The 25290-nt window shown below is 41.1% G+C and overlaps 2 protein-coding genes across 2 annotated transcripts; both read right to left on the minus strand.

Annotated features, from left to right (window-relative positions):
• Positions 1 to 1844: 1844 nt before the first annotated feature.
• mogs (mannosyl-oligosaccharide glucosidase) lies at positions 1845 to 9167 on the minus strand. Its single transcript, XM_034539664.1, has 5 exons — positions 9046 to 9167; positions 8013 to 8376; positions 6492 to 6715; positions 6146 to 6339; positions 1845 to 5013 (listed from the first exon to the last, which is right to left on the minus strand). Exons 2-5 carry the CDS (start codon positions 8359 to 8361, stop codon positions 3243 to 3245), a joined length of 2538 nt encoding a protein of 845 aa, XP_034395555.1. The 5' UTR covers positions 8362 to 8376; positions 9046 to 9167; the 3' UTR covers positions 1845 to 3242.
• Positions 9168 to 10573: 1406 nt separating this feature from the next.
• pdcd4a (programmed cell death 4a) lies at positions 10574 to 24563 on the minus strand. Its single transcript, XM_034531857.1, has 11 exons — positions 24086 to 24563; positions 18621 to 18920; positions 18138 to 18235; positions 15993 to 16106; positions 15661 to 15882; positions 15464 to 15561; positions 14922 to 15036; positions 13453 to 13560; positions 12463 to 12573; positions 12208 to 12347; positions 10574 to 11948 (listed from the first exon to the last, which is right to left on the minus strand). The coding sequence occupies exons 1-11, from the start codon at positions 24129 to 24131 to the stop codon at positions 11897 to 11899; spliced, it is 1404 nt and encodes a 467-aa protein (XP_034387748.1). The 5' UTR covers positions 24132 to 24563; the 3' UTR covers positions 10574 to 11896.
• Between the last annotated feature and the right edge of the window lie 727 nt (positions 24564 to 25290).

The raw sequence follows: 25290 nt of genomic DNA on the forward strand, positions 1-25290 counted from the left end.
TTCAAAGGCCTTGTTTATTTGTATGGGAGGCAACAAAGTTGTGTCAAAGGAGAACACACACACACTATGGCCTCAGGACAAAACATCTGACATCTCCAGTGAGATGCTATGAACATATAAGCCCACATACGCACAGAAAACCTGTGTGAGCCACTCTAATGTAGCAGCAGTGATCATCTACAAATACAGCCTGCCACCATATCTTAAATCCAAATTGAGCCATTAGCATAATTATCCACTTACACTGCTTTAATTCCAAGTAGCTCTCCATTGTAAGTTAAATGATAGCTAAGCTGTATTCAAAAAGCCTCTTTTCCACTCATAAATGCCTTATTAATTAGCTCCCTCTAGCACAAGTTCCCAGTAATTACATTCAATACAGCAGTCAGTGCTACACAGGGGCTATTTCCAGCAACTGAGAGACAACTTTATAATTACTCTGCAGATGTATAAGGAGTTATCATTAAAAAAAATATCGAACACAGAGCAGCGGCTATTTGGACACTGCATTCTCTAGCAAATTCATTGGTCGTAGGTTATAACAAAATATTCACAATATCGAAGCTCTGATAAGGTTGGGATGATATGTAAATGAGTCCTCCCTGACTCATCTGTTTATTATGCAGTCACATTAGTTAGCTCGGATGCAGTTTGGCTATTATTCCATCTCACTGTGAAAAAAGGGTCTTGGGTGAGGGGGATGGATTGCGCAGTGAGTGCTTTAGTCACACAGATTGTCCGCACTCTTCAAAGAAATGAATGCATTTTTTACTGTAGTTGCATCGAAGGGATGTGGAAACCATTTCCTCTGAGAGAAACAGCGAAAGGCAGAGGATATGGTTCATCTGTGTCCAAATCCCTTGATACCGTGCTTTGCGTTAACAGGTCAAAGGGTCAAATGATGAGCTTGTGTCTCCCACGACTGAGCCCGAAAGCAATCGTTGCACATTGATACACCATACACTAGTTTTCAACATTTAAACTCACAACCATTTAGCCAGGTGAACGTTTCACAATGTTGGAACAGGCTAAAATTATGGATTTTAAACCTTTTCCAAGATGCGAGCAGGTATGATGTATATTTGTGTTGCTGTTAATTTATGGTAGCTATCGTGAATCCTAAATAGAAATACTGTAGCTTCTAATAAATGTTGTGAAGCTACCACTCGTCGGCTTCACAGCCTATCTGCTGTTCAGTTAACTGATAGGAGGTACTATTTTTATCCATGAAACCGTAATGCACCATTTTAAGACATCGACTATACAACTGCACATTCAGAGGATTCATAAAAGCCGAGAGGTTGGAACCCAGTGGCCATGTACACAGACAGAGAAGCCGGATCAGTGCTCCCAGTCTCTACGTTTTATACTTGGTGTCAAAGTATTAATAAGAACATTGCCACTGTATGCCCTGGTGTGTGAATCTATACCAGCACAAGTCAATGAGTGAAAAGAATTTGCCATCTATATACTCTGTGGCTTTTGATTTGAGCTAATTAAGCACCTAGCACTCACAGAAACTGCGCTCCATGGAAACCAAGTAAAAAAGCAGATTGACGTCAGCTGGAGGCCTTCGAATGTGCCATCTGACAAAAGAAAGAGGACCGGGCTGCTGTACTTAAGGTCACAGCATGTTGAAGCAACTTTCTGCTATGACTGACAGGAGGGCCGACATCCTTACTAAACAGGTGAGGAATAATTGATCCACTAAGCTGTGACAAGTAGAAGGGTACATTTTTGTTCTATTGCATTTGAAGCAAATATTGTAGTTATAGGCTTAGATTAAATACATTATTTGCTTACGCCAACATGACCAAAAAAAAGTACAGTATGGCAAAAGGAAATTATTTTAACTGTTTATTGTTTTTAACAAAACAAACCAATGTCACAGTCAATGTTGTTTTCCCTGCCGTGTCAAACCACAGGCTGCGTGTACAAAACATGGCTGCTTTTAGAAGCAGTCATTTGAGAAATGTTAAACAACACCGTATCAAACTTCTTTTTTTTTTAAAGACTGTGATGAAACAATTACATATCAAAATGACCAATCATTAAGACAACAGAGAACGTAAGATTAAAAAAGAGATGGCACAATGGAGAATAATGGCCCTCATTCATTTCCCCAGACGTGAGAGAAACCTAATAAGCGTTGTTCATATACAGCATCACACAGAGTATAGTGTGGAAGCATGAACCCTTCCCTCAGAGAGGTGGACCTGCTGTTTCCTGCATAGCAAAGAGCTGTCTAGATTTTCCATATTAAAAGTCGCCATGTGAAGCAATGGAGTTGCATATAGGATATGACCTCATTAAAAGGAAAATTCGCCAATTTTCAACCTTGCCGTTTTTGTTGGATGCTGTCGCCGACGACAACCCAGAGGGAGCGAGCCGTGAGTGCGTTACTATGCAGGACAGTTTCCCGCCTCATTCAGACAGACGTGTGCTGGAGACCTTCTTCAGAAGGTAGACGGAGTGAGCGCCGCCAATGAGCTGCTACATCGGGCAGCTGCCCACAGACAGCCGGGAAGGCAGAGAGATACAGTGGGGGGAAACCAGCTGTAAGAGTAGACATATTGCCACATCTAACTCGGTGAATTAAAGATGCATTTTGGCTAAATCCTAGTTGTCGATTGTTGGACAGTGGAAAGATCAACCAAGACGTGTTTGGTGAGTTTTATTGTTTCTATATAGTATAAATAAAGTGTGTTTTACGAGGAGTTAACAAGGCAATTAAGCGTGGCTTAGTTCAGAGTAAAAGAGAAACTTTAGTAAGGCTGTATCATTTGGTTTAGGTGTAATAATTTAGTTTTCTTCATTGACGTTTGTAAGTGTATTTTGTTAATTCAGACTAGCGAAAACTGGGGCACACACTGGGGAATGTATTTAAGTGGACTACTTTAACCATCAGCACTGATTGGATGACCACATAAAAAAGGTGGCACATTTTCCTTTTAAGCGTTTCCTAAATACATCTTCAGTATATAACTGCTTGGCTTCATATGAAGTAAAAACAGGTTAGCTGCACTTAAACTTAATATATGTGTGAAACCTGTTATTTTAATTAATGATCAAGTGTGGAAATGTGATAATAAATGCCTATTTTACCAGCGGGATCTTATAATTTCAGTTTGTCAACCAGACGAGATCTATTATATTTACACCTGATCATGATGTTTCAATCACACCTACATAAATGAAGGCCAATATCTATATAGAAAACATGACATGAAGCCTACAGTTCATCAGTACTGTTCAGCCATCATTAATACGGTCAGGGCTGACCAGCCGGTGAAGGGGTGGCTTCCTTGACCCCTACCAGTGCCGTCATTGTACTGTTCCCAGATATACCCTGTGTCAACATACTGTCTATAAACATTATTGATGATGTTAGTCCTGAGTTCCTCATAAAGAGCAGCTGCCATGTCTTGGTGTGGCCCTTCTGTATTGCTGTAATGGTGCAGGGCCCTGACTGCCAAGTAGTTGATGTTAATCCATATTGGTCCCCTCCAGTAGGGGGCATCGTGTTCTGTGTTTCGCTTCATGTACATAGGATCGGCTTTAGAAATTGAACGCAGTCCATAAGGAGTCCACAGCTTACTGGAGTCTCTCATGTCACGAAAGATATGTTCTAGTTTGGGTGAATCCGGTGTAAGAATATGCAGTAAAAAAGGAAACAAGCTAACGTAACCCAAAGCATTAACGTACTGCAGCTTGGGGGCCCGTCGGACTGAGCGCACAAGGCGGGCCACAGGGAACTGATGACGAGGTTGACCGGGAGGCACGTACACCTTCTCCTGCTGCAGGGACACAGCCTGGGTGTGGTTACCAAAGTCACTAAACGCACGAAGTTGTTCTGACCAGTGGAGCTCATTCAGTAGGTTGTTGTCACAGAGCACCTGGTGGGTGACTTCATAGTCCTGATGGGGCTCGCCTAGAAGCCGAGCTATACTTGCCATGATGCCTGAGGACAAGGCCATCCAGCAGTGTAAATCTACATGGCGCTCATCTGCTGATGGATGCGAGGCCCGAGGGTAGTCATCCAGCCCAGAAGTCAAGGTTTTGGGATTGAGGAAAAGATTTGTGTCTTTGTCACGTCCACGCCAGCGGTAAGAGTTTGGTAAAGGCCCCGTCTGTGTGGTGTTGTACCATTCAAACCAAGTTTTCAGTCTGGGGAAAAGCCGTCGAAGGAAAGGCAAGGTCGGTCGAGATGCCGGCTTCTCTGGATTTGACGTGAGCTGTTCGATAAGTTCCTGAAGAGCCAAGAAAAGTGTAGGTGGGTTGGCATTCTCGTTACGCTGAACTACAAACTCAGCTGGGACTTTACTGCGAGCCTCGTCTCCGAGGATCTGCTCGCGTGGGATCCAGCCCTCCATATTCATCAGGTCTATCCAGTGGGCAATAGCCTCCCTTGTCACTTGGGGATCCCACTTGCTCAGCAGCAGCTGGTGAAAGCCCTCATCCCAAAGGAATCCTCTCGGAAAGAAAGAGCGTGATGGTACGGCAGTGAATAAAGCGCCTTCAGGGTACAAGAGCGGGTATTCATTGTAGACTGACTGCACCACAGACTGCCCATAGAAGTAGCCCATTCCACCCAACATATTGCTAAACGCTGCCTTGCCAAACTTAATATGTGCCTGGCTAAAACCTTTGCTTTCAAGGCCAAAAGTCTTCTCGAACTTTGAATCAAACTCAGCTTTCCTCCTCTCCAGCTCCTGAGTCATGATTGAGCCGACAAGTTGGTTGGGACGGCTGTGGAAGCTTCCGGACTCAAACAGAACTTCGATCTGGAATGGCATCTGGACGGTCACCTGGTAAACCACAAAGTCACTCTCTTTCCGTGTGTCAGCAGGTTTCTGTTGGTTTTGATGGTGGGGAGGCTTGTAGGTGTCTACAGCTATGTAGTGCCTTTTCTCACCAGAAGGAGGGCTGTAGATAAACCTACGGTTCAGACTTTGCTTCACAATGTCAGTCAGCTTCTCCAAGCCAGGAGAGACCGTCTGAAGATAGTTGTAGCTGGAAAGATAAGAAACTATTAATATTGAGTTTACGTATTGTGTTGTTATCGTGTTTTAAAATTATATGAAATCAAAGCAATCACATAATCTTAAAAGTTGTCTATCGTCAGTCAATGACAAACTGGTGATCTTATCTGCACTACCTATATTACTGAAGCCTAAGCACACTGTGTCATAACCTGAGAGTTGCATATTGCACTGGTGAGGTTAAGTGACCAGGTGAAGCCCCACTTATACTTCAACAACGATCTTTCTACAATAAATAAGTCAAGCAATTCTTATTATTATTTCTATCAGTGCATACTGTACCTTTCTATTTTGCTCTGCTGGTCTTCTCTGGCCCTCATGAAAGTTTGAAATATTGGTGCTTCCTATGGGTGTTGCTAACAGAGAGTCCTGATCCACTCAGTACAAACAATGCTGAAACAGTTGTTTCTAAAAGGTGGACAAACAACTTCACTAATTAAACGACAGTTGTGCTATTTCACAAAAAGCTAGAGTCGTTATTGAAAGGTCTTTGGCGTTTCAGACGGTATATTTAATATATATATATATATATATATATATATATATATATATGTATGCTATAATGAGCAAAAAACTTTAAGAATTGAGAAAACCCAATTCCTCCAGTTTGTTTCTGGATTAACAAATTGATGAAACAAAGCTGAAAATCCTGCTTTTGCTGCCATCTAGTGGTTATATCTTTTACCAATGTAGTTATGTAGGGTTACCAACATGACATTACTACCAAATATCATCAAAGGACTGATACTGGGACTCAGGAGAGGTACAACAGACTTGCAGATTTCAGGGTCATTCAAATAGTGCTATTTTTGAATATAACATGTGGTGACTTGTATGCATCGTTTCCTCATAAGCAGCTATAATGTCCACTGTTCTATGGAGATTAATCTATTTATTATGACTTTTCCTAAACTCATTGATTGATAATTGAACTATTGGAATCAGCATTGCAAAACAGAAAACAACCAAAACCCAATTGGCAATTTCTTGTGATGCATATTTTTTATTTGAATCAAATTGAGCAATCATTCTATAGAATGCGTTGTCCACGATTACTCTCTTTTTGAAACTTTTACCATTCACTCCTCTGTTTATGCACTTACCTAGCATATTTGGCACTGAACAGTTCCCCGGTAACTGGCTTTCGTAACGTGATCTTAAAGTTTCCAAGCTCCTCTGAGAAACCAGTGATGGATGCAAGGCGGGTTCTATCCTCGACGTGAGCCTCCAGTGAGCCCTGGCTGTCTGCTGCTGCGTAAAACATCAGGGAGATGACTGGCGCTTGAGGGGCCGAGCTCTGGTGGGTAAAGGTAAAAAGCCTAAAAGTATTACAACTTACAAAAGCCATAAGAAAAAACTGAGATTCCTTGGTAGATTTGAGACAAATTAATATTTGGGTCACGTTTGGGAACATCTGTTCATAAGGCTGAATAAACAGCCAGTACTCACATGCTGTTTGGCAGTGACCCTCCATGTCCAGTCTCCTCCGTGACCTCCTCCCATCCTCTTGACAAACTCTGTCGTTAGTGTGAAATCGTTGTCGCGGATTTCTTGGACGCCAAAGGTGATCCCATCATGCATCATCCAGCCATAGCCTTGCAAACGATCCCCTTGCTCACAAATGTGCCTCAGGTTTACATCCATGTCGGCAAACTGACGCATCCACATCATACCTGGGTAGACATAACAATAGAAGTAACATTTTGCTTGTATTGAACACCACAAGGGATGCAAAACAATAACTATTCAACAGTTTCACCTAAAAAGGTAAGTCCAACTGGGTTTTGAGAACAGCAGCGCTTTGTTTAAGTGTTGGTACTCAATATTAGAAAATGTAGTCTACTTTATGATGTCAACTAATAAGAAATATATTGGTCGTCCAAATTGGCTGACAGTCATAGGCCAAAATTGACTTGAATTTGTCAAGTGCCTGGCCTTGTTTCCAACCAATATAGTGCAATTAAACATTGCAGGTGTGATTAGTGCTGTGAAGCAAATGCTTTGAGAGAGCAAACAATTTAATATTAAATGGGAAATGGAAAATGGAAAACACACACACACTTTGATTAAATAGTGATACTCTTAACATCTCCCAAGACACCATGTTTTTTTTTTATGGCTTCTTTTTATGTACATTACCCAGAAATGTACCAGATATATTTAGTATCTTTTAAATAAAGCTCTGTGTATTGCACAGCAGCATCTCTAGGGTTTAAGAGATTAAAATCTATTTTCATATTAATCTGAGTGAACAATGCTCCTTAACGTCCTTGAAATATGGACACCTCTGATCTTTACATATTTAAGAAAAAAGCTACTTTGGTTTGGATTTTCCCTTTAACTCTTCTACCACAAATTAGGAGCAGACTCATTCAGACAATGGATTTAAATGTACCTGGTTAAAATTTCTCTTTTGATATGCGAGTTCCCTCTGCTTGATTTTTAGTTCCTTTTTATTTTTTATGTCTGTAAATGTTTCTTTCTGGTAGTTCTTGGAAAAAAAGATTATTATTACCAATGGGATTCTCCTGGTTCACTAAATTAAACATAACCGGCGCAGCTTCAGCTTGGCTCTGAATGTACCTTTCTGACCTCCTGCACCGACACGCCCCCACCCGCAACCTCAGTTCTGCAGACGCCAACATCTTTACCCCCCCTACTCTGTCCAAGCATCGGACATTGGGGGACAGGGCCTTCTCCATTGCTGCCCCCTCCCTCTGGAACTCTCTCCACCAGCACCTCAGACATTCTCCATCACTCGCCACTTTCAAAACAGCACTTAAAACTCATTTATTTAAACCTGTGATGCTAGTTTTTATTTTGTTTCTCACTATTGTCATCTTTCTTGTTTTGTTGTTGCTTCTATTGTTTGTCTTTACCATGTAAAGTGCCTTGAGTACCTTTTAAAGCACTATACAAATAAATTGTATTATTATTATTATTATTATTATTATTAACGTGTCAGCCTACCTGTCACAATCGACCTGGGACTCCTGGTTTTCATGCCAAAGTAGACCTGAGGCCTGTATGAGCCCCAGAACCTCTCGGTGGAGACCTTGGCACTGCTGCTATTGGCATCCAGGACAGGAGGTGACGGGTGCAGGGTCACCACCCGTTTGGCCAGGCTTGATCGCATGTGGAGGGCGTAAAAGAACCAGATTAGGCTGAATATGCAAAGGCCAATGGAGATGTTGATGAAGACTTTGCCAATATCAACTTTCTTTTTCTTCTCTTTTCGGTGAAATGCAGGGGGCTTGTCGTCTTTCCGCAGAAGGGGAACAGCTTCACCCGTCACCACCCTCTTCCTCTGCCTGCCCATCCTGCCCTTCTGAAGCTGGAGACAAGAGGGAGGAAGATATTTTGATTTAATATTCTCATTTTGTCCATGTCAATGACAACTGAAAGGGATCTGAAGGTCTGTATGAAGCACTGGTTTCTTATGCACTTATCAAGCAACCAACTGGTTTGTGCTTTTGCCCTTTATAAATAAATAATAATATATAAATAAAAATGACTTGACTTCCTTGAGTACTTGTACAATACATAATCTGCACGTTATTATAATAACAACCTACAACATGCTTAGCATTCCTGTTGTAAGTATGAGCCTGCTGTACATCATCTCAGGCTGAAATAAAGCGGTTAAGCTAACTGTGAAGTTAACCGTGCAAGGTTGTGTGACGACAGGATAGGTGCTATTGCAGCGCTGACCGTGTTTAAACTCCAATTCTATGTAAAGTGTCTCCTATTTAATGAACGTTAAGGAGTAACTAATCACGGACACCTGTTTTAACCAGAACACGTCCAATTGGTAAATCGCTACTACGCCCCGACAATGCGTTGCCTGCAGGTTGCACGCTACTCGTTGGTCCTACTAACGTTCGATTTTAGCGAAACCGACTGGTTGTCGCAATATAAAGTGGCTTTAATTTGTACGCAAATAGAAAACACGGCGCAAGTCGACAGTTTTACCTTAATGTTCATTGAGTAAATTGATACTAACCTGTCAAAGTACTAGAGTCTCAGCTGCTCATTATACGTTGCTAGCTTACTAGCCACTTCCTGGTTGCCAATTTATTTTCCTACAACGACGATGTCATGACCCGCCCTTCTTTGCCTCTGATTGGCTAATACTTGTTGCCTTCACATTCTCTGTGTTGGGTTGGTTATGATTTGGCATGAGCCGTGAAATTGGTCAGGGTACAGAGGGTAAGCGAATCAGAGGCCGAGTAGGGCGGGTCAAGCCTTGGCCTCTCTAGGAAAAACAAAATCACTCGTTTTCACTGACGTGTACTTTTTATTAAACACTATACACGCAGTATAGAGGGGATAGTATACGAATAGAACAATGACAAAAGAGCCGGGGTATATTACACTAGACAAGAGTATTATAAAACATACAGCCTATTTTTTAGCCAAATTAAAAAGTAGTTTTATAAATATATATAAGGTCCTTCAGGAAAACAGCTAAATAAGATTTTCGATTGAGTAAGTTAAAAAAAAAAAAATTCATTAGAAACATCTTAGCCAGCTATTATATTTGTTTTCTTGTCTTGAGCTTTAGAAAACCATCACATTGTCCCATATGATCAAATAAGTCTTTAAAGACGGGTCTTCATTTATTGGAGTGAGATTAATGCCAAAATATGTGGAAAACTGTTTCTGAATGTTCATCACATTAAGAAACGTTTTTTTAATTTTTTTATTCTGCATTGGCAGTGTAATTATGCATGAATAATTTATACACCTCCACCACCTTATTTACATTTAAGTATTTTTAAAGAAGCATCTAGACAATCTTTTAATACATATCATTTACCACGAACGTGTACTCCAGTGTATTTGCATGTGATGATATCAATTACACTGTCGCCTGCTCATCACACTACTGACAGCCACAATAAGAAAAACACTTGCAAATAAAACATTGTAGAGGAAATTATGTCATTTAATTGTAATGTGTAAAATGATGTCCTTATGTAGGGGAGTGTTTTGTGAACAGTTTGTTGATCTAAAAAAAATAAAAATAATCAATAGTATAGATGATTGTTGGAATACAAAACATTTAAAATGTCTTCTTGACATTGGCAGCCACATGCCTGAATGTGTGTCCTGTGAAATACACCAGTTATCAGATCCGAACCATTAAAGATAATTTTCCTCGACCACTTATTCACACTAAAAGCATAATAAAGCTGTGTATATAACCCATAGCCAGTTGTCATTGTTCTATTTAGATGTACCATAAATTGGGTCAGAAAAAAGAAATCCAAGCTTTGGCCTTAAACTGCTTCTAGGTTACATATCAACATTTTTACACATACTTTGAGTCATTGAGAAAGATATAAAATGATAAATTTACAGAGAAGGTACAGGTACAAATGCAAGATGAGGTTGAAATACATTAAAGATCACAACTGACTAATCAGCTAAAGTGATTGATGTACATCTCTACTACAGTTGGCAAATTGCTTACTCCTCGTTAAATCAGCAATACTGCTGGCATAAATAGAAAAAAGAAATACAGAAACTTAATTTTTTTGCTTTTTAATGAATGAAATATATTTCTTAGCCACATCTTTAACTTTCGTCAACATGAAAAACTGTTACAAACAGTGGCAGAAAAGAATATGCATATATAAATATGCTTTAACATAGTCTTCCAAGATAAGCGGAGGTTGCCATGTCACAGATATATCAGACAGGTAAACAAGTTTAAAGACAATTCCCAGATTAATTCTGTTCATTTGGTTTGGCTTTATAATATACGGTTACCTGTACAGAATCCATTTCCAACCATGTGAGCTGTGAATTTATTGCAAGGAAGTGCTCAGAAATAGTGCATGTTCAATCTTTTTACTTTTTTTCTTTTCTTAAACCACACATTAACCCCAATTTATTTTTATAATTTTTAGAGAAAAGGGCCTCCAAAGTATATGTGCCCTTATGCAAGTTTTAAATAACCACCTATTGCGTTGACTTCTTTGCTTAATACAAGTTAACATTTGATCTCAGGGAACCAAGATGCAAAAAAAGAAAAGCCAAAGAACCAAAACTCCTGTTCATAAAGACATGATAGAACCACTTAAACCAGATGGTACAAAGTCCTTTAAAAAATGTCAAATAATTTGTGGCAGAAAATACAAAAAAAGGTTTAGATCTTTGTTGAGCTAAATTACCAAGTGCTCACTGACTGTACAGTATCAGCTGTCTTTTAATTGCTTTTTTCATTTGTAGCACTTGACATGGAAAAAAAAAATAGAAACATGGCAACAGGTGAAGCAAAGCCAGAGACAAAACACCCACATTCATCTCCCACACACCCCCTGAATGTCACCCTGTCTTTCTGCAGCTGACTCAAACTATTCTTGAGAAACAGGTAGAAAGACTGAGGAAAGAGGGGTGTGTCAACCCCCCCCCAAAAAAAATCAGAATCAGAATTTTCTTACAACAAAAATGTCAAAAACAGTGATGAACAAGATGAATGAAACTGAAAACCTGGGCGACTCCTCAGTCTACTTTCACCAAACGTCAATGCTTGTTTGTGTAATGACAACATTATTGGGAGGAACAAGGAAACTTAAGACTGCCAGCATGCCTGGTTTCAGAGAAAAACATGCTGGAGCGGAATCTGGGTGTAACAACCTGTAGACCCCCCCCCCCCCCGATCATCATCATCATCCTCCTCCTCCTCCTCCTCCTCCTCCTCCTCCTGCTCCTCCTCCTCCTGCTCCTGCTCCTCCTCCTGCTCCTGCTCCTGCTCCTGCTCCTGCTCCTGCTCCTGCTCCTGCTCCTGCTCCTGCTCCTGCTCCTGCTCCTGCTCCTCCTCTTCCTCTTCCTCTTCCTCTTGTGGATTAGTTCTTTATCGCTCCTCCATCTCCCTCACTCACAAAACGCTTTCGTCCTCTGGTGGAGGGAGGAAATAGGGTGAGAGGAACATGTTAGTGACCAAAAAGCCCAAACCAAAAATTAATTGATCCTAATAACAAGTCAAAGCTCGATATAGGTTATTTCTCTGTACCATAGAGCTACATTGTTGTAAAAACCTTAAAACCCAACTAGATCAACAAGCAACACTATTGTACTGAGTGACCAGTCTAAGAAGGATTTAACTACAGAGATATGAAAAACAATGTTTTAAAGTAGAGATTATTGGCCAACTCACCTGGCGGGACATGCATCCCTCAGCTGTTTGGTGATGACAGCCTCCTGGTAGCAGAGGTCCACAAAGGTCTCCATGATAGAGTGGGCATGCGGCACATCAAGGTTGATTTCTGGGAGCTCATCGTAGACACGCTGGAAACCCTACATGGAAAACAGCGTACAAAATGGATAGTATAACTACAAGGTGTTCACAATCATTTTCATCTGAAATGCCAATCAAAAATAGTATTTAAAAAACTAAACGCAAGGCACTGACCCTGTTCATCTGATCCACAGTGATGAGTCCCGTCTTCCAGAAGGACTGCAGCAGCTTTATCATCATATGACTGGCAGTGTCTCCTTTCGACTCCAGCACCATCACTACAACCTGAATTATGTAACATATAAAATGTGTAAGAAAGAGTGTGCTACTGTCAACTATTGTCTAATGATAAAAAGTAAATTATCAGTACAGATGTGCAAGATGCACGTTTCACCACATGGTGGCCGTGTTTGCCATTTTACATTAGTTTATACACAAGAAAAGAGAAGGTGTAGTATTTGAAAACTTACCAAACATTATTTAAAAAAAATACATTACATTTTTGGTTATTGGTAGATAATAAAACTATGAAAAAGTCCAGCTGGGTGAATCCTTTCTGAATGTGCTGCATGTGGAGAACAAATTGCACCAAGCTAGGCAACAGTAGACTGTGTACTTTGTACACAACTGAGACCTGATTGGTTGTTTGGTAACCAACACATAATCACAAGTTTTTTTTATTTATCCCATTTACAATAAATTATGTTAATACATGCAGTACAAATGAGACACGCCTCTGCCAGACACACACAGTCCTTGGCAGAGGACAGAAATGACAGTCAAGAACTGGTAAGAGACTTTACCCTATGTGGATTTGATCTTATTGTCATAATGTAGTCTCCCCACATTGTAAACAACCAAAATCATGATGTTTGACATCATCTCTGCAAATATGACATAATTTACTGCCGTAAAAAATAAAAGAATCCTGTCACGCTTCAGTTTTTATCCATAACTCTTTGTTGGTCGTTTACAGTTTATTTTCTTCAATTTGTGCTTCTGCATGTCTGTTTGATTTGATTTTGTAGGCTTTTGTTTGTTTGTGTGTTTTTTGTTGTGTTTTCTTGGTGAATATTTGGTAAAGTATGGGATGTGTAGGTTGTTTCATGACAGAATGAAAAAAAAACACCAAAGACTGACACAATAACAGCACGTGTTTGATACCTCATAGACCAGCTCATGGTGGAAGTGTGGGACTTCCAGGTCCCGCAGACAGTGCTCTGCCTCCGACACGTCTCCTGATATCAGGTACTCCTTGAGCAGGAGGTTCATCTGGAACAGACAAACATGCACAAAAATAAAAAATGTACATTTTGGTCTTTGCTGTTGAGGTTTCTGCGTGCATCAAACACAGCTGGAATGTAATAAAACTATTGTCACTGAAGGGGGTCGTTTTGTCTGTAAAGCCTAATGAAGGTAATAAATATCCTTTGTAGTTGTATTGTGAAGAGACTAGAGGATGGACAGACTCTCTGTTGCTCTGATGTTCTCTTTTGAACAGAAAAAGTGATGATTGAGGCATAAATATTGATGGATTAGCGCTGTATAAATATTATGCTAATGATGCTGAATTGTCCATGTTTAAGTGCCGGTACCTGGCCTTTATTTAGGGAAAAACTGTATTTGATTCAACACACTCTGGATGAAGAACTATAGTGAAATATATGGGGAATTATTCCAGCAATATCCCGACTTCCTTGGGAAATAAGTCCCCCTGCTTGAAAAAGATGAAAACATTTTTTGGAGCGGATCTTTTATTCTCTGCTTCATTGGTTAGTATTAATTTGTTATGTCAATCTTAACACAAACAAGTTTGCTTCAAAACTATTTATGGGACAATTAGTTATACCACTTGAAATTTGAGAAGAGTGTGACAAATGCATCCAGTATTAAACCCTCAAAGCTACAAGTCAATTCAGGGTCTAATTCACTGAGCTGGGGGAATGTGTGATCGTCCGAGCATCAAAAAACAACATGGGGGGGGGGGGGAGAGAAAGCAGGTCAGTGACAGCGGTGAGGCAGTAGAGACTGAGGCTGCAAGTAATAGCACAACAATGAGTGACAAAAAAAAGTGAATGCAGCGGGTGAAAGAGTTCTTGTGCATCCTGTGGCCACCTGAAGCTGCACAACCAGGCAGGAAATCAAAACCGGACAGCCTGCGGCTCCGAGGGCTACTGAGGCTTACACAATGCTGCATGACTGAGAACACACTGACGGACCACTCGCCCATTTCTTAACATGCACAAAAGTCACATTAACCCTGGCGGAAAATAATTCCAGATCATAGACAATAATTGTAATTATGTAAACAAAGACAAAGCCAACAGCACATGGGGTGTGTGCGTTGAGTCTGTTCAGTTAAGGGCTAGGGTGTGTATCCGTGTCGGCTCCTCCTGTGCCCTCGTTTTTGCCATTCCCACTTTTTAGGGGAGGAAAGTGCTCTGCTGACACAGCAACATAGCAGAGGGTTGGCCTGTGGCTCTCTAACCAGCATGCATTCTGCCTTCTGTTTATCTTACGTAATGTGAATAAAGAAGCAGAGCGTATCAATACAAAACACTCTGACCTTAGCACTATGGATCATGAATACTTATAGACTTATCAGTTTATTGTTTTTGTTTGTATGTGCTCACCTCTTTGACGAGATGTTTGACAGGTCTCAGGCCTCCACCCACGCCCCACACATTATCCAGACGAACCATCTCCCTCTTCATGGTCAGCAGCACTTCGGCACGGTCCAACGCCACTCTGAAAAAAGAAAACACAAAAATATTAGGAAAAAAAAACACCCAAATATTAGTTGCACATAAACACACCAAAATATTTAGTTGCACATAAATGGGAATACATTTATAAGCTAGAGTGAATTACCCAATTTAGCATAGAGCTCTAATACAGCCGAGATAACACCACGACACCAATGTTTTATTTTAGTTAAATATTATTTGATAAACACACTGTACTACAGGAGAGAAGGACATCTTAAAAGCAGAAGCTTTTCCCAACACAGGGAAGAGGAGAGTGTCAGTTGCATCTGTAAATGAGCTTTTTGCTCATGTCAAGGTCAAATGTACTTAAAGGCTTAAGAAATCTTACAACTGTTGCAAACAAGGTTGAATGTTTTTTTTGAAGAAGCTACTGTATCTGCATATAAGTCACGCTCATCTCAGCTCACCTGGCATGCTCACAGTCCACTTTGCCCTTGTAAAAGTCCAGGAAAGACATGGGGAGGACGTGGTCTGCTATGGCTCGGGCTACAAACTGGCCCAACATCTGTGAGACATCAGAAAAAGAAAAAAAACATCAGAATGCATCTCCACATGTTTTTGTAGTCAAATACATATAGCAATATGACAAGATGAAGAGGTCTACCTGCGGAGCCTCCGGTGTGTCCAGTATCAGGTCTGGCAGCTCTTTGAGTATCTTGTCAAAGGCGCGGGCCATTTCACTTTGTGACAGCATCTTGCCCGACAGATCAGACAGCAGGCGGGAGGTCAGCTCTCTGTGGCTGGCTTTGCCTTCGAGGGACAGTGCCACAGCCAGGGAGGAGAACTCGAACTTATGAGAGCCCAGGTTGAGCCCCTTCAGCAACATCTAACAGGAGGGACAAACAATAAGACAATTTAGGATACTGCACAATCGAAGTTAAGTCACAGCACTGTTAAGTGATCTAATGATCTGTGCAACAATGTGCATTCATTTACCTGGACCTCTTTGGTGTCTCCATGTTCAAAGTACTCCTGTACAATTGGGTTGACCATCTTTTCAAGTTCTTTCTCATCTACCTCAGGCACAACTGTTGCATAAACTGTGTCCCCCTGTGCAAGAACAAACGCAGTGTCAGTCCATCCATATTCACATTCAGCATCACGAGCTGGCGAGTACAGCGATAAATTGACAGTATCAAGGTTTTAAATTAATGTGCAATCCGAGTCTAACATTTTTAAATATGGCATAATAATTTCAGATCACTATCACTGAGATTTCTTTTTTAAAGTGTTATGTCACCTTTCTGTTTTTCTGATATGATGGAATATAAACTTCTCTCTTTTGTCTCTACGTTAGCATAAGCAAATGTCAAAACTGGTCCAACCAACTTTCCAGAAGATGCTTTGATTAACCAGGAGAACAATGGAAGCATTTATGAAATAGTAACCGTTGCAACGGTTCAATGGATTGGGGTTGAAAAAAAAATAATGCAGTTCCAACAAACTGTAATAGAACAATAACTACTTTAGTTTTAAGAGAAAACGGGCAAAAATGTTAAATCCTAGAACATAAAAAAGAATCACTCAATTGTCTTGACCTCTTGTAATACGCCCACATTTATATAACAAGAAAACAAATAGCAGTATAAAGAATGTTGTGCAATTGTGTTGATGGGAGGCAACCAAAATCAATTACAGACTAAAGACTAAACCTGTATGCAACATTTCTTGTCTCAACATGGAGGCCCATGATGCTTCAACCAAGGATTGATTCTCAAGCGCATTACAGTTCCATTACATGGAATTATTTTCTTATGTACGGGACCTGTAGCATTTAAAATCCTTCATCAGGTGATCTCCTCAGTCTGATTCAAAGGGCACCTGTCCTGTGTCCTGTGTACTTTTCTGTATGCGTGTCCCAGTTCCCATTTAACACACTGTTCCACGACTCTCCTACAACTTTCAAGGCCACTGGCACTGGCTTTTCTGAGCTGTTCCCAAAACCAATATCATCTATTCGACTGACAGAAGCTCAATTCCCACTGTGCATTCAGTCAGCCTGACCATTACACAAGATAAAACTTGACCTTCGGCAGGGTCACACAGAGCATTGGCTTGATAAGGGAAATAAAGATTAAAAAGACGGATTGTGATCGATGAATCATCCATGTGAGCAGGCGTGTTTTTAAATCTGCATCGGCCAAATCATGAAAAAAAAGTTTACATTACAATACATTTTGTAAGTAAATAACGTTTTTTTATCGCATGCCGTCCAAGATATTACAAGTTAATAGAGTTTGATGCATTGTGCAATTCATTATTGAGTGAGGACAATCACCATCTTGTTCACAGAGCAACGCCTCTTTTATATGTAGTGTGTTTTAGCAACAGCCCTTCAACATCAGCACATTTGTTTGACACAAGAAATAAAAGGAGTCAGCTTTGAACAGCGGGCCTCTTTGGAACAAAAAGCTGCCCTGCACAACAGGTTAGACCATCAGTGGCCGACACAGTTCAGAGTACATGTGTACAGACTGCTAACGGTCAGGTGATGGAAACATTTAGAAAATAAAAGGATCAACTTCCACAGCACATGAGAAGGACTATATTGCTTTTTCATTTCCAAGTAATTTTTCCAGGCAAATAAAGGTCACATATCTTGGCCAATATCTTCGAGTTGGACGAAACAAGCTATTTGGAGATGTCATCTTTGAATAAAATAGTGAAATTTCCCATTTTATAATCTACATAATTAAATCAAGAAAATGAGAGCAGATTAATCAGTATTAGAAAATAATTGTCAGTTGCAGGCAGCCCTACATTAGTGATTAACATAACAGATAGTCATGGGGAAAAAAGTCAAAGTCTACATATACTCACAGACAGCTTAGTGAGGATTTGTATATTTAGGATTTCCTATTGGCACAAAGCACTTTCATGTCCTACAAGCACCTTTGTTGCATGTTATATCTCATCTTTCTCTCTCCTCTCTTTACTGCCTTCTGTCTAATAATGAGATCCCATAAATTACTTTGAAAAATGGAAATAATCTGGCACAGAACCCATGTTTTTTGTTTGAGTCCCAACTCCTTCAAAGAAATACGATATTATGAACAGTCCATGTCTGCTGTACCCGCTCACCTGAGCAGACTCATCGTAGTTGGGGTCCCGCAGATCAGGCTCCTCATCTTCATAAACCATCCCAGCAGCCCCCCAAACTCCTTTACCACCTGCTCCACCTGCATACAAACCATAAAGGCATGTTCACCATTGTTATTGTGGGAAAAAGCCATGGCCACACACACACACACACACACACACGTTGTGCAGGGATTGAAAAGCAGGTCATGCAACACATTTCCAACTAAACTAAATGCTATTGTCAACAACAAATCAGTGTCACCAGAAATTGTCACATCTTCATGAGCCGAATCTTGAAATCTGCTAATCAATGTTTCTACCAGTGCCAAAAGCTGAACTTTCTCAGATCATGGGCAGAGTACCTCTCCGGACACAGTGCCCATGGCTGCTCTCTTCCAAGTTACTGTCGAAAGGCTGTGGCAGCTTCCCCCAAAAAAACTAAAATAGCAGAAAGCTGCATACACCAGGGTAGCTCAAATGTACCTTTTTTTGGCAGGCCTCTGCCTTTTCCCGTCCTGGATTTGCGGTCACTGACGTTGACTTTGCCCTTTGGACTGTGCGGGTCACTTCCTGACAATTCTCCGGACTCGGAGAAGGACTCGCTGGTGGAGTTGCGTGAGGACTTGCGCAGGCGGCGCTTGGCTTTGGCCTTGAGTCGAGCCTCGTGGAGAGCTTTCTCTTGAGGAGTCCAGTTACCGTTCACCTCCGCCTCGTTCAGCAAGTCATCGTCAACGCTGTAGGGATGGTTAACCTCTGCCAGGTTGTCGTCAAAAGAGAACACCCCTGTGGTCAGAAGAATAGTACAATTGATTAATAACGCCATTTGAATTTGGTCAACGGGACAGTAACAAATACTGCAACGGAATTTTGTCATGATACTGCCATAAGAACATTTAATTTGACATCATTGGACGGTCGTCAAGTATACAGTATGACTGACAGTATTTGGAAGACTCTTTCCATCTTCAACATGACACTGTTCGCACAATAGGACAGAACTTATCGACAGTGGACCTCACTAATGCCCTTGTGGCTGAATGGGAGCAAATCCCCGCAACTAGTTTCCAAACTCTTATGGAAAGCCTTTCCAGATTTTTTTGCCATGTAGTGTGCATCTATATCTTTAATTTCAATAGGGCAACATGATTCCCAGAAACAAAACATATTAGAAAACATGTAACCCACACAAAAAAAGGAAATACTGAGGGGATATTGAGTAATAATATGTGAATCTATACTATTACAGATTAGTTTGTTTGAGTAAAAATAATAGAATACTAATAATCTAAAAAATAAATCAAATCGTATCTACACTAGTAAATTAATTTCTGTCGTAAAAACAATTATATAACTGTTGGAGCTTTGAGACAAAAACCAAGACTGCCTGCAAGCAAGCTCAACAAGGTTAATGTCTGCTAACCCCTTCCTGCCATTGTGGTGACAAGACACTAATGTTCTGCATATTGTTGCTGTACATGAAGAAATATGACTAGACGATTTGGTTTGCACCAAACAGCTCACAACAATAGTCAGACAAGTTTATGGTGAACTTGCTGATGTTGTTTTGTCTCACACTTATCTACGACGCTGCAACAAATTACAGAATCTATATATGAAAACACTGCTTTCTGCCTGCGTGTGCAACAGCCACCTCCATATGCCATGGCCATGTTTTGCACATCAAGCCAAACGTCACAATTGGCAGCACCTATTCACACGTAGTCTTGCAACACTCATCAGCTCTATCCTCAGCTGGAGTTAGGTTTAGGTGTTACTTCATAGACCATTCTCTAGTGGGTGTACTGAAAAGTATATTGTTAAAAATCATCTGCCCAGTTTGCTTCTTGTATGTGGAGACAACAACATGTGGGACTGGTGTGCTCCTGCAGGCATGGGAGAAGGGAGGGAGCAAAGTGCAACACATGGTGGAGAAATGCTGACAACACTGTTTTCTTTTTATTCCTCAGTCTTCTCGCAATCTGTCCACAGCAGCCAGGGCTTGACTACATATGGCATGGTTGGGTCTATGACTGGTCACGTGACCAAGCAATAGGAGAGAAGGACAGCAGGAGGAGGAAGAATGTCTGAGTGTAATGGATACTTACAGCGTTTATGCATGTGCCCAAATTCGCAGTAAGAGGAGTTATGGCCCTGTAGATTACAGGACATGTGACACACACACACACACCTAACAATCTTAAGACTCTGCCTGTGTGCTGCAAAAGTACCAAATGTTTTATTTAAAAACAGGTCTCAAATGTTTGACTTGGACCGTGAATAACAAAGGAAAGGAAGCACCATAGCATGAAGCAGGGCACCTCCCTGAATTAACCTGTTGGAGTAAAAGCGGCACCACGCCCGTGGCCTTCAAAATCTGTAAACAGTCGGCCATGTGTCATCTCCTCCTCTTGTTCCCTCTCCTTGCCACATGTAGACCACAGGGCTCGAGATTGCAGGAAAATCTAGCCAATGGCGGCATGCCATATACATGACCAGCCAATTGGAAAAGAGCAGAAAAATGAGAAGGCTGAAGAATTCAAAGCAGTTTGTCAAGGCGAGAGTTGCAAAACAAGAAGCAGAAAAAATGCAGTCGAGCTAATAGTTTTTCGCCTGTGCAGGGATCGTGTGCCTGTGTGACACAGACTTCATACTGCTATAGAAGCTCTTAAAAGTCTGTGTGTCATGGTTGGTCTCATAAAGCTGCAGCAACAAACTCACTCAACAAAATGAAGACCAAACCACACAACACTCTTATGATGTTTTCAAAACCGCCCCCATATTTAACCATTTCCTTCACACATAGCCAGAAACAGGCCAGCCGACGACCCCTGACCTCATGCTGTGCGGGAGCCTTCTACAGCTGACGAACATGAACAGCGGTGTGTAGGTGTTAGGGTTTGGGTCGCCATACAGTTGCAGGGTATATGAATGAGAGGGTGAGTGGAGCACATTCCTCCTGAGGGACAGTCCTAGAGTGCATGACAGTAAAGGTAACTAAGTCACAGTACTGCAATTTTGGAAGGAAATCTGTCAAATACAGCAGCATTTTTTAAAGCCCTCCACCACTTCCAAAGCCTGTTGCACTTGTTTGCATGTGAGGTGCTAGACACCAAAAGGCTGTTTTCACATGAGTCAGCTGGAAGGCGAAAGTTTCTCTGTGCGATCATTAAATCTAAGTTTAAGGTGTGTACACAAGAGCAGGATGTGTGACATCAATTGTGTGCAGTAGGCAAACTTTTGACAATAACAATATTAGCAATGAAGAGGACGGAGCAGCTGTGTGTTTTTTTTAATACTAATCTTTTTGTGGAAAAACCATATCAGAGTATATTTACATGTTATAAAACAAGTCTTGACGGGATCTTTAAAAAGGCAACACAATTTTTATGCAGATGATATTTGTTTTGCATGTCCACTGTCAAAATCCTTAACAGTGCTTTGATTTAGATTCAGTCAAAACTTTGTGAAGTTCTCAATCTCAGTTGAACATGCTGGTTAAATAAAATAAGAAAATGTCGCTCTCCATCCACGTACAGAGAAACATAAGCAAATCGGTGAAACAAGCATCTGCTAAATAATACAGGGCACAGTAGACAACAGCTCTACTGTATCTAGACTTGTGGTGATTATCTATCGAAGGACAAAAGGGTGGGGACGTCCTGGGGTTTAACAGTCATTTCATTTAAGGAGACGACGACAGCGCTTTACTTGAACATGTTTAAGACACATTGCCCAAACGTGTGCGCTAATGTACGACCGTGACAACGAAACCTGAAAAATAAAAAGTACACGGGTTGACACGTGTGAAAGATGGCGACAACTCACTTTATTAATGCAGCGGCGTACGCTTCATTAAATGAACGTTGTGTAATTGTGCAGACTGTGCTTCTGGAGTCATCCCCTGTAACGGCTGCAGAGCGTTAACACAGATAAAGTGCACGGGGAGGTGCCTACAAAAGATTAGAGCTACTCGGATAAACGGTTAAGAGGCTGATAACATGCTGCTTTTTTATAGTCAGACAGACAATCATTTCCACTGACATACAGTAAAGCACTACTTTATGGTTGGCTCAGTTTCCAAGTTTGATGCCAACGGACGGTGTGTGCAAAACATGTTTTCATGAATACATGCGAGGGAGGAGATTTGTTAAAAGTAGAGCAGGCAAGACAATAACATAACGTGCACTCAGCAGGCCATAAAGAGATCTGGCTTGACATCTATGGCAGTGGGTTTCTTCTAAGATGCTGGTAACTGCATGTATTTACACAAGGCGGTATGGAAATGCTCTCATGGGTGGCACTCTAGGATTTAAAGCTGCAGCGAGAAAAAGGGCTCTTCTCACAGCAGAGAGCTGTAAACAGGTTATTTGTGGCAAAAAATGACAAAAATGTTTAGGAAATTGATTTAGGCTCTGGTTACTTATCAATAAACAATTCTTTATAAACTGTAATCAAATAACCCACAAATAGATGTCATTAAAGCCTGGGGATTTTGAGAAGATCAATGTTCGAAACGATGTGTGCTATATACAATGTAAGGTGTACATATTTCTCTACTGTTGACCCACAATGTATAGTGGAGTTGTTTGCGCCTTTTTTCCTACAAGCACAGACAATAGAGTCTTTGACAGTGTGTGTGTGTGTGTGTGTGTGTGTGTGTGTGTCCACCTCATCAACAGAGGCGGCTCAATCAAGCGTGGTGGACCATCCTTGAGAAAAGACAGACAGGCCCATCTGTGCACTGAAGCACAGGCTGCTTTTACACACACACACACACACACACAACCATAACACACCAGTTTAACAAACCACGTGGTGTCTCACATGCACTTTGTCTTACCTCTCTGTAACCATATGTGAATCAGTTTTGTATGACACACAAATCAAGGCATCGGTATTTGAGTTGAAATGCCACTCACACATGTGAACTATCGGTTTGATCAATTACAACCGATTAAGGTGCTAACAATACATTTCTACTACTTATGTAACGTTTAAATACACCAGCAAGAGGGCGAGATTATGTAAGGCTATATCGGCTATTATAGTAGGCTATACGTGTCGACGTCATCGCCAGGCTGGGCGAGGAAAGCAACCCAGTGTATCGTGGGATCAGATCTCATTCAAGGAAAGTCACCGTCCAATTACTATCTTTCAGAAACAGTGCGCTTAATAGTGCATTTGTGATAGAAAATAATTATTTAAACGTCGCCACTGCACGGATTGTTCGATTTCAAATCAAAATTGCTTCCCGTTTTTGCATTTCGTGTTGTCAAAAAAATAGATCAACTTCATACAGAAAAGATGCGGGTAACGTTATATGAACTGCGTCTGGGTCTAAATAAAAAAAATCTAAACGCATGCTAACATAGATGTGTTCACACACATGTAGGTGATTGAGGAAGCGTAACATCTTGCATATGCACGATCGAGAAAGAAAACAGGAAGCAAGACAGCTCAATCTTTCTCATGCACAAGGTTGTTTACTACCGTACATGAACAGCAAAATGACGTCTGTGTGTATAAAAATGCACTCGGCAGGCTGCGCCAGTGTGTGCAAACAACGACCTGTCAAAGCGGAAGTGAGCGCTATGTGCTCGTCCAATCACAAACGCGAAAGGGTTAAACATAAAAGCAGTCCAACAACAAACAGCGTAACAAAGCCCTAAGAGAATAATACAAAATGTTTTTAAAAAATAATAATAAAAAAGCAGTTCGGTTCCGCTATTAGCGTCGCTGGGCGCAACAGCTGCGTCAGTGTGCAGCGGTTGTTGATACGAGTGTCCGTGTGTCTGAATCTAACGAAGCACATGGTGGAGCATGGCGCTGCAGCCCATCCCATGCAGGGACAATGGAGGTGGGAGAGCACGCCAGCGGGCCCTCGGCTGCTGCGTGACACTTTGCACCGCCGCGCGCGACACAAAGCGGACCAGAGTTCATTAACTCACCGTCGACTTTTGGAGCGGAGGACCACGTATCCACTTCGGTCGCCATGGCGCTCTCCTAATGCTCGATTAAAAAAAAAAAATCCTCACGGTGAGCTTCTCCTGTCGAGCTTCAGCTGCAACAAATTGCACACCCCCAACAAAAATCAGCAGACAAAACGTCTGCAGAAGAGATTTAGTCTTTTTGACAAATGGCACGTGCTCGAGGGGGAAGACCGCGAGTCCAGACGCTTTTGTTTTCGTGCAGCACGGTATCAATTGCAGAAAACACAACAAAAAAAAAAATTAAATTAAATTACAAAGAGAGGATCTGCTATAGAAATGAGGAGTGAAATACGGAGGGTTTCGTACTCTAAGGTGAGTAAATAACGCCCAGCGTGGAAAGGAAAGTAGGTTAACTAGTCGGAGAGCATTTCAGAAAACAACCCGCAAGATAAACAAAGTCTGTTTTTAACTTTGCAAGAGCGAACGGGAGCAAAGTCACGTGAACAAAACGCGGACGGAGAGTGGTCAATAGAGGGGGTGGGTGCTGGTCGTCTCTGGCCAATCACAGAGCAGGACAGGAACAACACGTCTCATGTCCCTAAAAAATATGTCCCCCAAATTTAGCTTTTTTGCTGTTATTAGAAGGACAAGCAGTAACACAAGTATGTATATCTATATATACTTTTTGCCAAGTACAGCTTTACTTATATATATGCCAGTTCATGGCCCCCAAACTCACTTCCAGCTCACTTCCAGCTTATATGTAAGGCAATCATGGCACGCACATGCTTTAAAGGGGGGAAAAAAACAACACTTAGCATGTGTTGCCTAATTTTAAGGGAGTAATGAAGTTATACATGGCAAAAACCTTATGTTTATTAAAGTATTTTTGTCATCCAAAGTTACACCACCAGATGGCGCTAAAGTTATGTTTAGCAGCAAACTATCTTTTCTAACCAAGTCCTGTAAATGCGGGGCCCTGTCCATGTTTTTACACTATTTTCCAGATTTCTTTTGTCACCTCTGCGGAGCTATTGGTTTTTCTGTCTGAGCAAACCCTACAGATTGTCTAGGCTTCCTGCATTATAATGTGATTTAACACATATTCATATTGGAATATGCCTCAAGACCAAAATGTTGAAGTTCTTTAAAATACATTTTGACACAGGGATCCCTCCCGTTGTCCAGTCATATGGCAGTGGTTGATATATTACAAGCATGTT

Source organism: Cyclopterus lumpus, chromosome 1, assembly GCF_009769545.1.
Source record: "Cyclopterus lumpus isolate fCycLum1 chromosome 1, fCycLum1.pri, whole genome shotgun sequence".
NCBI lineage: Eukaryota > Metazoa > Chordata > Actinopteri > Perciformes > Cyclopteridae > Cyclopterus > Cyclopterus lumpus.

Bases quoted from the DNA above. Each gene is read 5' to 3' on its own strand.
- mogs (XM_034539664.1), bottom strand. From the start codon at position 8,361: ATGGGCAGGCAGAGGAAGAGGGTGGTGACGGGTGAAGCTGTTCCCCTT. The intron at 6,716-8,012 runs GTAGGCTGACAC...ATGTCTACCCAG, and splicing joins TCCCAGGTCGATTGTGACAG to GTATGATGTGGATGCGTCAG. The intron at 5,014-6,145 runs GTAAGTGCATAA...TTATCTTTCCAG, and splicing joins TTCAGTGCCAAATATGCTAG to CTACAACTATCTTCAGACGG.
- pdcd4a (XM_034531857.1), bottom strand. From the start codon at position 24,131: ATGGCGACCGAAGTGGATACGTGGTCCTCCGCTCCAAAAGTCGACG. The intron at 16,107-18,137 runs GTGAGCGGGTAC...GTTCTTGCACAG, and splicing joins ACTACGATGAGTCTGCTCAG to GGGGACACAGTTTATGCAAC. The intron at 15,562-15,660 runs GTAGACCTCTTC...GATGTCTCACAG, and splicing joins ACACACCGGAGGCTCCGCAG to ATGTTGGGCCAGTTTGTAGC.